Source organism: Aspergillus stella-maris (genome assembly GCF_047715825.1).
Source record: "Aspergillus stella-maris strain CBS 113639 unplaced genomic scaffold BDV14scaffold_18, whole genome shotgun sequence".
Taxonomy (NCBI): domain Eukaryota; kingdom Fungi; phylum Ascomycota; class Eurotiomycetes; order Eurotiales; family Aspergillaceae; genus Aspergillus; species Aspergillus stella-maris.
Genome location: NW_027396812.1, coordinates 97,749 through 111,240, shown reverse-complemented (window position 1 = coordinate 111,240; position 13,492 = coordinate 97,749). Strand labels below are relative to the sequence as shown.

The window sequence follows — 13,492 nt, the reverse complement described above, 5'->3', positions numbered from 1 at the left end:
CATAATGAAGAAAGATTACTCATTATCCAAAACGTGTTCATCTGCAAGCCCACCCTCATTAGACTACAAACATAAAAGGATCAGAGACATTGCCCTATGCCAAATTCAAGTCCACGTAGCCCCTCTCCGCCACATCCCCGGCCCTCGCCCTGTACCCCGGCGCAGGCCCATTGTACCGCGCAATAATCCTCTTCTGTTTATGCTTCAGATTCTTGTTCACCCCCGTCATCCAGCTATCGACCTCGTTCGCCAACAAACCCTCCGCACACTGATGCACATGCTCCGTCCATTCCTCTACCTTCTCCCCCGTGCACTCCCCATGGCTCAGCCCCTTCTCAGTCGCAAACTCAATAAACCCACTGACCCAATTCACAGCGTACTCAATACTCCTCGGAAAATTCCCAAACATCTGATGCGGCCCCATAACCATCATCATATTCGGAAAATCTTGAACCCACAGCCCAAGGAACGTCCGCGGCCCATCTTTCCATTTTTCAGATAGTTTAACCCCATTCACGCCGCGGAAATCCACTGCGCTGAATGAGCCCGTTACGGCGTCGAAACCCGTTGCGTAGATGAGGACGTCGAGGTCGTATTCATTCTCGCCTGTCTTGACCCCGGCTTCGGTGATGCGCTCTATCGGGTCACTCTTGACATCGACCAGGCTCACATTCGGCTGATTGAATGCTTCAAAGTACCCCGACTCCAACGGAACCCTCTTCGTTCCAAAACCATGGCACTTCGGTATGAGCTTTTCCGCAGTCGTCTGGTCCTTCACGCGGGACCGGATCTTATTCGCGATAAACTCTGAATATAGCGCATTCGCTTCTCGATTGGTGAATATGTCTTTGTAATTCGAAAGCCACTTCTCGAACCCTTTCGTCTCGTACATCTCGTTCCACCTTTTCTCTCTTTCTTGGACTGTGAAGTCGAATACAGATGTGGGATTTGATTTGTGGATGAAGCACGAGGAACTCTCGCGACACCGCTTGAATATTTCGGGGTATTGAGTTCTGATTTCATCCATTTCTTCTGGAGATATAGATTTGTTATTAAGTGGCGCGCTCCAATTCGGCGTTCGCTGGAAGACCGTTAAATGGCCGGCGTATTTCACGATCTCTTGTATAGCCTGGATCCCCGTCGCGCCTGTGCCGATTATACCAACCTTCTTGTCTCTGAGACCGTTCAGGTCGAAACTATGTGGCCACCGCGCCGTATGCATTTCCTGTCCCTGGAATATGCCACTCCCGGCACCCGGGATATTCGGTATCGTGTAATTATTTAGGATCCCCATTGCTGTGACTAGCCAGCGGGAGGTATACTTCTTCCCATTTGCATCGGTCAAAAGCCAACCCCGGGTCTGTTCCTGATAGTCTGCACTCGTGACGCGCGTATCAAACTGCATATCCTTGTTGAGATCGAACTTATCAACAAGAAACTCACAGTACCGAAGTGTCTCCGGCTGCGCAGCAAAATGCTCAGACCAGGTCCATTCCTTCAAGACCTCGGGGGAAAAGGAAAATATGTAGCTGTAGGATTCGGAGTCGCTGCGCGCACAAGATATACCTGTTAGTGATTCACTCAACTTCGCTTGTCTCAGGGATTTGAAGAGGCTGGACACACATACAATCTCGCTCCCGGATACCGATTCCAGTACCATGTTCCACCTGGTCCAGAGGCTGCTTCTAGCACTTTTGCGCGGAGGCCGAGCTTGTGCATTTTGTGCAGGCTGTATATACCGCTTAGACCGGCGCCGATTATGAGGACGTCGTAGTCTAGATCTGCATTTTGGGATGTTGAGGGTGATGTTGAGTGTGGGGGTTCGATGCTGCCCATCTTGAAGGTGGCTTGCGCACTGCGCTAGTCTGATACTCTTCTTCCGTAAGTGCAGGTAATGATAATAGTATGGTATGAGGGTCAAGGTGTATATGACAGAGAAAATGCCCCGTCGAAACCAACTTGACTTTGGTACGTAGTACCGCCCACTTAGATTTGCCGATCGGGTTCTCATGGCTAGTAATAATCTATAGCGTATGTTTGCAATACTAGGTAGGATGAAGCTTCCCCGCATTTCCCTAGCTTTGGACCGGGCCGGACGGATTGTGGCACCCGCAGCGGTCCACGCCGGTTATCCCAAAGAGGAAATCCGAGGCCCCATCCATAGACCGAACATGGGGCGAGCAGTACAGTTCAGTTTCAGTGATAGACTTGGTTGGGATACAATGATACGTGTCGCGAAATTGTGAGATATGTAAGTGTAGTTTTCAAGAGATGGCTACCCCATCAATCCCTTGTCCTTCCAACACCCCTCCAAGTCTCTCAAAAAAGCCCACTTCAACTTCCGCCCCAATCCCCTCTCCTTCCAATCATTCAAATTCTCCGGGAAATGCGGTACACCGTCTCTAACAGCAAAATCATGCGCGATTATAACGAATATATCCTCATCGCAATCTAGCTCCTGTAATTGGCGAATCGTCTCTATCGCAAGCGGGATATTGTCTCCGAATGTTGGGTTGAATAAACTCTGCTCTTTAGCTCGGCCTCGTGAAAATTGCAGTTCTTCCCATGCTGCGCCTGGGCAAAATGAATCTTCAAGTCCTGTATGGCAAAATGGATGAGGTATAATTTCGGTCGGGAGTGGGAGAAGCGTCGATGGCCGGAATATCCCCGTGTAATGGGCTATATCGCCGCCTAGTAGGACAAATGTATCTGAATTTCCTGTCGTCCGTGCCAACCCACAAAGATGCCCTATAGCATGCCCGGGACTATCGAGGAGGTAGAAGGACCCGTCGCCGAAATAGTCGTATGCTCGAAATTGACCGATTTGGAGGCTTTGGGGGCCTGGGAAGAAGGAGATTTCGCGGAGAGTCCGGTTACTATGTTCGACTACTCGTTAGTGTGAGTCTTTATTGCCATTGAGGGAGAAGGAAAGGGTAGGCTTCGACTTACCTGTAGTCACTCTCTCGGATAGGAGATTCTGGATTCGCTGGATACCCTGGAAGCATAGCATCTTTGAACCCCGGCCCAACAATCAAATCTGTGCTAGGTGGGAAGGTAGATGGGTCTCCAATATGATCCCAATGCCAGTGACTAGGTCCATTGTCAGTTTTATCTAGAGCCGAATTTCCAGAATAGCAAAAAGAGAAAAGAAACTCTTCACCTCCAAATCACACCCTCCACCTCATCCAGCTTCACCCCACCCTCAACAAGGACATCCATAACGTCCTTCTTAATCTCAATCCGATACCCCGTCGTCGGAATATATTCCGCGATCTTTGGTGCATAACCATCCCAGTCTTTCCGTATCCCCAGATCGAAAACGAGTTTGCGGCCGGAGCTGTGCTCAAGGAGGAATGAGAAGGACGGGTTACGCGCGAATGTTTCGAGGCCGGGGACTGCTGGGCTCATGAAGCGGTGCAGGTGCGAGGGGCCGAAGTTCACGGGGTTGATTAGTTTGACTGTTATGGGGGATCCGGGAGGAATGGTAACGGGGGTGCTGTTGGTGTTGGGCTGGGGCATGATTGTGGCTGTTCGGGTTGTCTGTATAGCTATTCTATTCTCGATTTTGCCTCATGTTCTGGTGAACTTTCTGTAGATTTATCAGCGGGTTGAAGTGAGAGTAGCTGCCTGCTTGCATCGGCGAAATCCCGAACTCCGCATATCGCGAGAAGAGACTATCCATGTAGAGCGGCTTGGTAGACGCTAGTACGACAGCATACAGGACCTATACCGGCAGTAATTATGCATAAGCCGAAAGTCAATTCCCCTAAACAAAGCTGGGGAAAGCTCTGGGCGGGTCGGTTTCCCCAGATTCTTTGTTCGGCCCATTGGTACTGGCTGTTTCCATTACACCTGACAGAGCATCCGTTATACGGCGCTTACTATAAAATTGGTCCTCCGGATGACTTCATTCTGAAGGCTTAGCCCTACCCCTTATATCGTTTTCTATTCCTTCAAGCAACATGGCATGTTCTACCCAGGATAGCCTATCCGACAAAGGCAACAATGCCGACCATATCGAAAAGACCATGGAGTCTTCTTCGTCCGCCGAAAACAAGACCATGGACACCAAACACACGGACGAGGCGATGAAAGTTCTTGCAAACTATGACGGTGAGGAATCATGGGAACCCATCGACGAGAAGCGTCTCGTCCGGAAAATCGATTGGCGGCTGCTTCCACTCCTATGCATGACCTACGGCTTGCAGTACTATGACAAGGCTATGCTTTCGCAGGCGGTTCGTGGCCTACCGACCCTAAGTTTGTATTCTACACTATCAGGTTCTGACTAATAAGTGGTATAGGCCCTCTTCGGACTAAGAGAAGACCTAAACCTACTAATCGGCAATCGCTATGCTATGTCCGCTGCAATATTCTACATAGGGTTTATAGTTGGCGCATACCTAACTATGGCCCTTGCGCAGCGGTATCCCATTCAACATGTTGCGTCAGCAACAGTTACAATCTGGGGAATTTGCCTCATCTTGACGCCGGTATGCCATAACTACCAAAGTCTATACGCGCAGCGATTTTTCTTGGGTGTTCTAGAGAGCGGGATTAGTCCTATGTTTATGATGATCGTGGTATGTCCCCAACTACCTTCTCTAGATAATTTCGAGTTCGCAAACTGATACTTCGGATCCTTCAGGGCGGCTGGTACAAGAAAAATGAACAAGCCTTGCGAATGGGAATCTGGTACAGCTGCACCGGATACGTGAGTATATTCAGCCCGCTCGTAAACTACGGGCTGGGCCACATCCGCGGCGCCCTCTCCTCCTGGAAATACATGTATTTCTTTGCCGGTGCACTGACGATAACTTGGGGCGTGGTACTCAACTTCATACTCCCGCCCGACCCCATCTCAGCAAAGGGCTTCAGCGCCCGGGAGCGATACATCTCCGTTGCGCGGCTAAGAAGCAACAACTCCGGCGTCCGAAACACGCATTTCAAAACCGGGCAGCTTATTGAATTACTCTGCGATGTCAAATTCTGGCTTATATTCTTCACGGCCTTCCTAGCCATGATTGCCAATGCACCCATCTCCACTTTCACACCGATAATCATCAATTCCTTTGGGTTCAGTACACTGCATTCATTGCTCCTTGTTATTCCGTCGGGGTTTTATGGGGGGAGTATGATGCTCTTACTTCCATATCTATCATATAAGTATACGGATCGTGGGATACGGAGCTGGCTTGTGATACTCTGTCAGGTCATCACGATGGTTGCATCCCTTCTACTTCTTTGTCTACCACTCTCTGAAACAGGAGGGTTGCTTTTTGCTTGCTATATCATGCCGACTATGGGCGCTGGATATGCGGTATTGATGGGGCTGCAACTGGCAAATGTAGCTGGGTACACGAAGCGGAGTCTCAGTTCGTCAGGGTTATATGTGGGTTATTGTCTCGGGAACTTCGTTGGTCCGTTATGCTTTCGTGAGGTTGATGCGCCGAGGTATGTTCCTGGTTTCATTGTGACTGTTGTTACGACGGCCGTTGCGGGGGTGTTGGTGTTTGTTTATAGGGGTGTTTGTCTTTGGGATAATAAAGCAAGAGATAATACGGGCGTGCTTGAGGGGTTTGAGCATGCTTATGAGGATGATTTGACGGATCGGACGGTGAGTTTCCCTTTCATCCCTTCAACTCGGTTCTACAAGGTGTTTTTCGCTAACTGGCTTCCTCAACAGAATCCGCAATTCCGGTATACAGTATAAATTGATATCTTGTACGCGCATTAGATCTGATGCCCTCGGGATTTCCCCAGAGCTCAAATGTAAACTATCATAGATAGCATATTTGTTGACCTCTCTAGCAGGTTATCTCTACTTAACCATTTACACTCGCTCCCTTAGGCAATCCAATCCCGACAGCCGCTGTAGCACCTGCATCAACAGGTAAAATAGCCCCCGTAATCCACCTCGCATGCGGGCCCGCCAGAAATACCACGGCCGTCGCGCAGTCCCAACCATTCCCTTCTGTGCCAAGAAGACTGCGTTTGCGTCTTGCATCGCGCGCCTCAGGGGTCATCCCGGAGCCAGCCGCATACATCATAGGCGTATAGAGCATCTGCCAAAGCTTAGTAAAGATCTCTATCTGAAAGGTAGCAATTGCAGACGCACCCCCGGACAAACACAGTTAACCCTAATCCCCGCCTCAGCATGATGCGCCGCCATCGCCCTCGTCATATTTACCACGGCCCCCTTAGCAGTAGGATAAAGCAAATGCGGTGTTCCGCCCTTCAGGCCTGCGACAGAGCCCATGTTTACTATACTTCCTCTTATCCCGCTGTCTACGCCCGGTTGGTTTCGTTCCATGGCCGGGATAGCGTACTTGGCCATCAGAACCATCGAGTTGAGATTCACGTCGAGGCTGCGACTCCAATCGTTCATGTTCACTGTCACAGTGGTCCCAGACGCGCCTGCGATGCCGACATTGTTGATTAAGATGTCCAGACGATTAAATGTAGATAGGGCCTTTGAGACGACGGCTTCGCAGTCTGTGGCGCTCGTTACGTCTGCTTGTACTGCGATAGCGGAACCATAATTTTGGCTGAACTGTGCCTGCTCCTGAATCATGGACACCGTTGTCTCCGCCCATTCCAAATTCGTATCCACACAGAGAACATTGGCGCCGTCGCTGGCAAGCAGGATTGATATTGCCCGCCCATTACCGATCCCGTCGCCGTAACAGCCAGCACCTGTAACAATGGCAGTGTTGCCGGATAACGAGCGAGAGGGTGGTGTTGCTGGAATATTGTTATCTGCCATGGTGGATGACACAAGCATAGATACGGAAGTGATGCAATAGCGGGGTCTCTGGCTAATTAACTGGTCACTTTGCAGTAACTAAAATGTAAGCATTAATGCCTCGGCCTCGGCTATCTTCTTTCGCTTTCTTCCCGAGCCGAGATCTCCAACTGTTCACTGCAGCCAAGCTTCACATCTCATCTGCATTCCTTCCACTAGAGTACGAAATGGACTTCTCTGAGTATACCGGGCCAAGCGAGGAGTGGATCGCTGTGGAGCGAGAGCTCCCGACCTCGACGCCTGATCTCACCCCCGAACAGCTCAAGGCCGTTACGAATAGTGGTCGGGAGGAAGTCGCTGCTAGAGAATTGCTTGAGCAAGGTATGGACCTTCACGTACTAGGGGATCATTTATTGATTGAATGCAGGATTGCTCGAAAGGCTCACTCTGCGCGACCACACCATCCCCACTCGCGATGGCTCCAGCGTCGAAGCGCGCAGTTACCGGCCAGCAGGAGTCGACCCCTCGCAAAGACTCCCTATTTTTGTGTACCTCCACGGCGGAGGCTTTCTATTCGGCACGCTGTCCTCTGAAGATTCTGCTTGCGCGCGCATTGTCGCAACATTGTCCGAACAGGAATTTCCTGTCGTCGTGGTGAATGTCAACTACCGGCACACCCCGGAGCACAAGTACCCCACTGCCTGGGATGACACCGAGGACGCATTTCACTGGATCCATGACCATCTCGCTGATATCGGCGGTGATGGTGAAAAGCTCGTCATGGGAGGTGTATCCGCCGGTGCCTGGTTGACTGCCTCAACGGCTCTCGCCCAGTCGACCGGTAATAACAAGGATTTAGCAGCGCGCCCCAAAATCAAAGGACAGGTTCTCATCATCCCGCCGCTGGTGCACTACAAGTGTTACGATCCGATCATGAAACAAATCTGCGACCCGAAAGTGTCAAGCTGGGTGGAGAACCGCAACGCCCCGGTCCTTCCGTACGATCGGATGGTACTGTTCACGAGCTTGCTGGGGGTAGATGGGGGCAAAGAGAAGGAGAACGATTTGAGGTTGAACCCCGGTAATGCCAATGGTAAGGATGTTGTTGGGTTGCCGTCGGCTGTCTTTGGCGTTGCTGGATTGGATCCATTACGGGATGAGGGTCTCTTATTTGCCAAGTTGCTTGCTGAGAATGGGTATGTTCCTTTCTTTGGTTGCTCGAGGCATGGGCTAACTATATTATAGGGTACCGACGCACACGAATGTGTTCAAGGGCGTCCCGCACGGCTTCCGACGGTATGGGAGTAAGCTTTCGGCCTCTAAAAAGTGGGATGAAACTTTCACTGAAGGAATCAAGTGGACTCTGAGCAATCCTACTGCTGGGCCTTTCGAGATTCATGCATATTAGTAGAATAGTGAACCCGTTTGCAGTATGCAAAGCTTTAGTGGTGTTCGAAAAGACCATGATAAAGCTTGAAGCGCATAATCACTGAACTTCTGGTTATAGAATATATAAGAAAGACCTGGGATGGTAAATTAACTCTCGATATCTTGTAGTAGGTGTAGCTAATTCGCGCGGATGCCCGTTGTGGCGTTGTTTCATCGCTCTTTCCACGGTTGCCTGTCCTCAGCGACATCGACACGTCTGACACTTACAACTTCAGCGGAATCATATTTCTATTCCCAATCCAATCTTATCCCTACAGCTATTGTCGCTGCTACCACTCCACTGCAACCAACATGAAACCGCAAAACACCTACGACATTGATGGCATACCCGACGCGACGCCGATCCGCCTCCATCCCCTAGAGTACTTCATCCGCATCAACTCCGTCACCGATCTTGACTGTTTCCCCGAATGGCCCCTGACTCCTGCTCCAGAGATCGACGAGCGCAATGTCGAAACCATGATGGACGAATACCGAGCGAAGCTCCGAAAATGGCGAGAGAAGCGATACAGACAGGAGATCGACTTCATGATCACACTCTGGGAACAAGGAAAGGAACATGTCTTCCGTCGCCCTGGGATTGACCAAACTGATATCGACACTTTGAAACAGCTGAAGGCGGATGGATACAACGACCGGACACAACTGAAGCTTCTCAGCGGTGACGAGCAGAACGAGTATTTTGTTGGCCTTTCGGATCAGACTTTGCTTGCGTATGAAGCCAGACTCGAGGATGGAAAGTCTGTAACCAATAAAAGAAAAGCGCCGGGGGATGAGGAGCGAGGGCAACTGACCAACGCGCCTGAGTTCGGTCCAGATGATCGTCGGATGATTACAGACCATGATCCCGAGGGCGCCATGTTCCCCCGATTTCCAGATCCGCCAACTGGAGTTCCCAGCGAAATAGTTTGGTTGTTCACAGTTGAACGGCATTCAATGTGGGAGCCTCAAGTGACATCAATGACACAGATGCCCAGCTGCCTGTCCGCCCTCGGCATTGGCGCAGACTCTACGGAGTGGAAAGACAAACCAATAGATTTCACCATTGCTGCATTCACTCGACTTCAGGTCTATCATATTAATAGGCGTGGTCAACACGAGGTATGGGACGGTTATAGCTGGGGCATACCTTACTACGTGCTCGAAACCACTGCACGAAAGTCTCCCAACTACAAGGCTGGTCACATGTATAAGGCCGTCGCCCGCACCGCTCTGATGTTTATTGAGAAATGGTACATGCAACAGTCGGAGGAAACGGTGCAGCAACTGTCCATGAGCGATATCCGCCAGTGGCCCCTGCCAATTAGAGAGGGCACGTTACTGAGTGCTTTTCTTGAGGTGGAACTGGGAGACGTTCCCGATCTCTCAGATTAGCCGCTGTCATTGACTTTCTTACATGTTTTGGAGGAACTTCAACTGGGAGTAACCTGCGGGGGCTTTTTGTCGGCGTCTAGATATTCATACTCAGGCTAAACAACTAATTGTATTGACTACAAGAGACACATACTTCATCTCGGTCACCAAGTCGTCGGCTACCCTCTTTAGGATAGGTGGCACCCGGACCGATCCCTGCGCTAAAAAATCCGGGGCATCTCCACCTCTTCGTTAATATCATTACCGAGGTATCACGCATCCTACCTCTCTAACTCTACCATTGAACAACTAGAACTGACCGTGAACATCAAACATGCCTGCCCTCCCTCCATACCAGTATACCGGCCCGGTAGACTGCACCATCCCGCCGGATCCAAGCAAGTTGAAAGGGAAGAGCGTGATCATAACAGGGGGTAGGTTTTCCAACACCCACTGCTCGATTGTAGGTAAAACTAATCTGTAAATTTAGGTGCAAATGGCATGGGCGAGACGACGGCGAGGGAGTTCGCGAAAGCCGGGTATGCTTCTTACCTCCCAGCAATTTACCATTCCCAATAAGTAGTGCATGGCTAAGGGACCAGCAGCGCCTATGTGACTATCGCAGATACAAATGTCGAACGAGGCAAGGAAGTTACAAAGGAACTAGCGCCGTACGTTTACCTTCCAATCAAATTATTCATTCACATCACTAACTACCTAACCATCACAAACAGCAACGCGCAATTCATCCCGTGCAACATCACCTCCTGGGAAGACCAAGTATCCACCTTTGAGGCCGCTATTTCCAACTCACCGCATAATAGCTGCGACATTGTAATCGCGAATGCGGGGATAAGTCGTGCTAGCGGGGACGATTTGTGGCCGTTAGACGGTGCCTACCCTACCCTGCTTGATCAACCTTACCTCCAGCTATCCTACAACTAAGCAATATAGCTAACGGAGTCTGTGTGACTAGATATAAACCAGCCACCAGTAAAGCCCGCCCTCAAAATCATCGACGTGAATCTTATCGGCACACTCTACACGTGGAAACTAGCAGTCCACTACTTCCGCAAACAACCCGATACACAAGACCGCGATAGGTGTTTCATTATCACGGGGAGTATGGTTGCTTGGGTTGATTCGCCGGTACGCTCTACCCACCTTTCGCCCACGCACTGGAGTGAATCGCTAACTGGCAATGTGTGCGGGCAGGCAAACTGGCAATACACAGCCACAAAATATGCCCTGCGCGGCCTGATGCGCACTGCTCGACGGAGTTCTTGGGAGCAAGGGATAAGGATTTGTTATGTTGCGCCTTGGTATGTCCACTTTACCTTTCCTCCCAGCAAAGTTTCGTGTAGAGGGAAGCCAAGTACATATGCTAACGAGGGTCCATGGAATCAGCTATATCAAGTCCGCCATCCGATCGCCAGCTTACGAGGCGGAGCTTATATCCAAGGGCGTGGAGTTTGCGCCGCAGGAGGATGTTGCGAGGTGTTTTATGAGAATTGCGACGGATAGAAGTATTAATGGTAGATGTTCCTGATCACCTTTACTAGGGCCTGTGGGTGCGTGTGCTAATGGAAGTTCTGCGGCAGGCCACTCACTTATGATAACTCCGCGCTCCGTAGCGACAGAGGGTTTCAAAGACGTGGGCATGGATGACTTTGACGGGCGTGAAGAGGGTGGGTACTTCAAGAAAACGCAAGAGGTGCAGTTGAAGATCATTGAGGACCGGTGGGTGGAAGGATGGAGTAAAGGCAGGACGGCAGAGGGAGGGTTGAAACCTTGAGGGGAGAGATCTCTTGAATATTCGGTACATAACATTTCCTGAGAGCATGAAGAACAGAAAGAAAGCATTTACTCAATCGTCATCCTGAAAGGGCCAAGCCTTTTCCCATATCTCCCTCTCCTCCTCATTTTTTGCTTCCCTCGTGAAAAGATTTTCCTTTGCAATCGCGAGTTTCTTTGCCATCTCATCGTAATCGTCGGGAGAAACAGCCCCATCCCACCCCTCACCAACGCCAATTTCACAAAGCACACTTTTTCTTCTTTTCACGTCCCGTGACCACTTATTGTCCCGCACCTTGTGCACCGTCCTTTGTTCCTCCGAGTACTTAACCAGGCATAGCAACTTGCACTCGTCCGTCATACCAAATCCAACGGCGTGCCTCCACATGTCTTCCTCTGTAAGAGCATCTAGAATGCTTTGCATGAATGGCTCCCAGTCATCATACATTGATCCAATCCATTCCGTCATCTGACTTAGTAAAAGTCCCATGTCTTGAAAGTCGTAGGATAAGGCCGTTGCTGCCTCTTCAACAGTCTCCATATATAAACCCCCTGAATCCTCTTACTTAAAGAACGAGGGGTAGCGGGTATGCAGGAAAATTGGGTGGATTGGGGCACATTGCCAATCTATAATACATCTTATTCGTGCCGGATTTGCTTCATCGACGTAGACATTGTCCATGCGCAGGCCGTTGTGCCATAGTATTGCGGCGTGAGCGTCTTGATTCTCCGGGAGTAGGAGCGGAGCTATTCTGAGGAAGTCGTCTATGACGGTCAGTTTAGCTTTTCGGGTGGGTATGTATCCGCCTGGTCCCCTAAAGATGCCGCGCTGGGTTGTGCTGGAGACGCTTGGGTGGTTCTGAATGCAAAGCATCTCTCGAATGGCTATTGCTTGTAAGACGCGATGTGGTGATGTACCTGGATAGAGAATAGTGAAATTAAAAGGGCGGCTATAGATGACAGCCAAGTAAAGCAACACACGCACAAGGACCCTTCGGGATATCAATATCTCCCCGCCCATTTTCAAACCAGTGTCGAGAAACTGTAGGCCCAATAGCGTACTGATTGTCAACGGGCACACTCTGACACTTCGTCCACGAAAGGTCTTTGCGTCTATAAAGCGACCCGTAAGCCGGGAATCGAATCCTTCCGACCTTGAAATTGATATCCACGACTTCCTTGACTAGACCTTCTTTAACGCGAGAGCTAAGAGTGCCCCAAACACGGCTCAGTTCCACGCCGGGGGCCTTCTCCATGACAATGTATTCAGTCCCGGTCTTGCTGTTTTGAGAATTGGTGCAATATGATAAGACCATCGGAGCTGGAATGCCTAGTTTTTCTCATGCCTATGTATTTCATTGTCGCAACCTCGGACGCAATAGTAAACCGCTCCCTGCCCGCGTTCGGCTGCGGAATCTTGACAACGAGTCTCTTCCCATCATTCATGTAGGCAAGAAAAATTCTATTATAGTTGCCTTTCGTTAACATCAACAAATCGACGCAAAATGCCCCAGGGCCAGCTGCCTCCTGCACGACTTGGACTAGACCGTCGAGGTTGAAACGCACATAGCGTGAGGCTAGTTGCGACTTTTCGTTAAAGAGCCAGCGCTTGTTCGTGTACTCAAAGAGGGAATCATTATGGGGTAATTCATCTAGGTATGTAAGGGAGCCGGTCAAAAGTACCGGGAATGACAGGTTTGACTGAGTTCTGCCAGGAATGCGAGATGGTGAACTAGCGGGCAGGCACGCGCATGAGATTCGGCTTCAGAAACAGGTTGAGAGCCCTGAACTTCTTGGTTGATGCCAGTCGTTACCATAGAATACTAACGTGATTCATTGTGTTGTTTGGGGAGAGACGAGTTGGAAAGTTCACTGTCACTGTCAACAAGGATGCTGTTTATGTCACGTGAGGGGGTAACGCGAGGACTCGATCTGTCGAACAGCCAAGTCGTTGCCCGGGATTGTTTCATAAGGAGGACAGAAGTGCAATATAGATTCCGGTGTCCTTGGTCGAGCGAGATCAAATTCCTATTGATGTCAGTGCTTGTCTCCTTCGCCGCCTATGACACCCATCACCGCAACATAGTTCCGAAGGTCAGCTATCGTACTTCGGCTCTGAGAGCTAAGCAGCAGCAACACTGAAATTCAAGA

The 13,492-nt window shown here is 50.2% G+C and overlaps 8 protein-coding genes across 8 annotated transcripts; 4 read left to right on the top strand and 4 right to left on the bottom strand.

The window, feature by feature from the left end:
• Positions 1 to 94: 94 nt before the first annotated feature.
• On the bottom strand, positions 95 to 1,836 carry BDV14DRAFT_188814 (flavin-containing monooxygenase; the record flags this gene model as incomplete). The annotated part of the gene is made up of 2 exons (XM_073771123.1): positions 95 to 1,547; positions 1,628 to 1,836. 2 exons carry the CDS (start codon positions 1,834 to 1,836, stop codon positions 95 to 97), a joined length of 1,662 nt encoding a protein of 553 aa, XP_073629566.1.
• A 439-nt stretch (positions 1,837 to 2,275) lies between these two features.
• BDV14DRAFT_188813 (MBL fold metallo-hydrolase) lies at positions 2,276 to 3,519 on the bottom strand (the record flags this gene model as incomplete). The annotated part of the gene is made up of 3 exons (XM_073771122.1): positions 2,276 to 2,876; positions 2,950 to 3,090; positions 3,161 to 3,519. 3 exons carry the CDS (start codon positions 3,517 to 3,519, stop codon positions 2,276 to 2,278), a joined length of 1,101 nt encoding a protein of 366 aa, XP_073629565.1.
• Positions 3,520 to 3,962: 443 nt separating this feature from the next.
• BDV14DRAFT_198726 (major facilitator superfamily domain-containing protein) lies at positions 3,963 to 5,713 on the top strand (the record flags this gene model as incomplete). The annotated part of the gene is made up of 4 exons (XM_073773025.1): positions 3,963 to 4,238; positions 4,305 to 4,583; positions 4,649 to 5,617; positions 5,687 to 5,713. The coding sequence occupies 4 exons, from the start codon at positions 3,963 to 3,965 to the stop codon at positions 5,711 to 5,713; spliced, it is 1,551 nt and encodes a 516-aa protein (XP_073629564.1).
• Positions 5,714 to 5,825: 112 nt separating this feature from the next.
• Positions 5,826 to 6,773, bottom strand: BDV14DRAFT_207903 (SDR family NAD(P)-dependent oxidoreductase; the record flags this gene model as incomplete). Its single annotated transcript, XM_073775268.1, has 2 exons — positions 6,119 to 6,773; positions 5,826 to 6,065 (listed from the first exon to the last, which is right to left on the bottom strand). The coding sequence occupies exons 1-2, from the start codon at positions 6,764 to 6,766 to the stop codon at positions 5,826 to 5,828; spliced, it is 888 nt and encodes a 295-aa protein (XP_073629563.1). The 5' UTR covers positions 6,767 to 6,773.
• Positions 6,774 to 6,873: 100 nt separating this feature from the next.
• Positions 6,874 to 8,273, top strand: BDV14DRAFT_170897 (alpha/beta hydrolase). The gene is made up of 3 exons (XM_073768293.1): positions 6,874 to 7,126; positions 7,173 to 7,941; positions 7,991 to 8,273. The coding sequence occupies exons 1-3, from the start codon at positions 6,973 to 6,975 to the stop codon at positions 8,151 to 8,153; spliced, it is 1,086 nt and encodes a 361-aa protein (XP_073629562.1). The 5' UTR covers positions 6,874 to 6,972; the 3' UTR covers positions 8,154 to 8,273.
• A 212-nt stretch (positions 8,274 to 8,485) lies between these two features.
• Positions 8,486 to 9,568, top strand: BDV14DRAFT_198723 (uncharacterized protein; the record flags this gene model as incomplete). The annotated part of the gene is made up of 1 exon (XM_073773024.1): positions 8,486 to 9,568. The coding sequence occupies one exon, from the start codon at positions 8,486 to 8,488 to the stop codon at positions 9,566 to 9,568; it is 1,083 nt and encodes a 360-aa protein (XP_073629561.1).
• A 313-nt stretch (positions 9,569 to 9,881) lies between these two features.
• BDV14DRAFT_198722 (putative short chain dehydrogenase/reductase) lies at positions 9,882 to 11,342 on the top strand (the record flags this gene model as incomplete). The annotated part of the gene is made up of 8 exons (XM_073773023.1): positions 9,882 to 9,981; positions 10,038 to 10,086; positions 10,153 to 10,218; positions 10,282 to 10,439; positions 10,524 to 10,696; positions 10,763 to 10,869; positions 10,955 to 11,082; positions 11,149 to 11,342. The coding sequence occupies 8 exons, from the start codon at positions 9,882 to 9,884 to the stop codon at positions 11,340 to 11,342; spliced, it is 975 nt and encodes a 324-aa protein (XP_073629560.1).
• A 72-nt stretch (positions 11,343 to 11,414) lies between these two features.
• On the bottom strand, positions 11,415 to 12,597 carry BDV14DRAFT_198721 (uncharacterized protein; the record flags this gene model as incomplete). The annotated part of the gene is made up of 3 exons (XM_073773022.1): positions 11,415 to 11,893; positions 11,978 to 12,226; positions 12,327 to 12,597. The coding sequence occupies 3 exons, from the start codon at positions 12,595 to 12,597 to the stop codon at positions 11,415 to 11,417; spliced, it is 999 nt and encodes a 332-aa protein (XP_073629559.1).
• Positions 12,598 to 13,492: the final 895 nt, after the last annotated feature.

What these genes read in the sequence shown, in the direction of transcription:
- BDV14DRAFT_170897 (XM_073768293.1), top strand. Translation starts at nt 6,973, where the DNA reads ATGGACTTCTCTGAGTATACCGGGCCAAGCGAGGAGTGGATCGCTGTG. An exon ending in TAGAGAATTGCTTGAGCAAG is followed by an intron (nt 7,127 to 7,172) that starts GTATGGACCTTC and finishes GATTGAATGCAG; the next exon opens with GATTGCTCGAAAGGCTCACT. An exon ending in AAGTTGCTTGCTGAGAATGG is followed by an intron (nt 7,942 to 7,990) that starts GTATGTTCCTTT and finishes ACTATATTATAG; the next exon opens with GGTACCGACGCACACGAATG.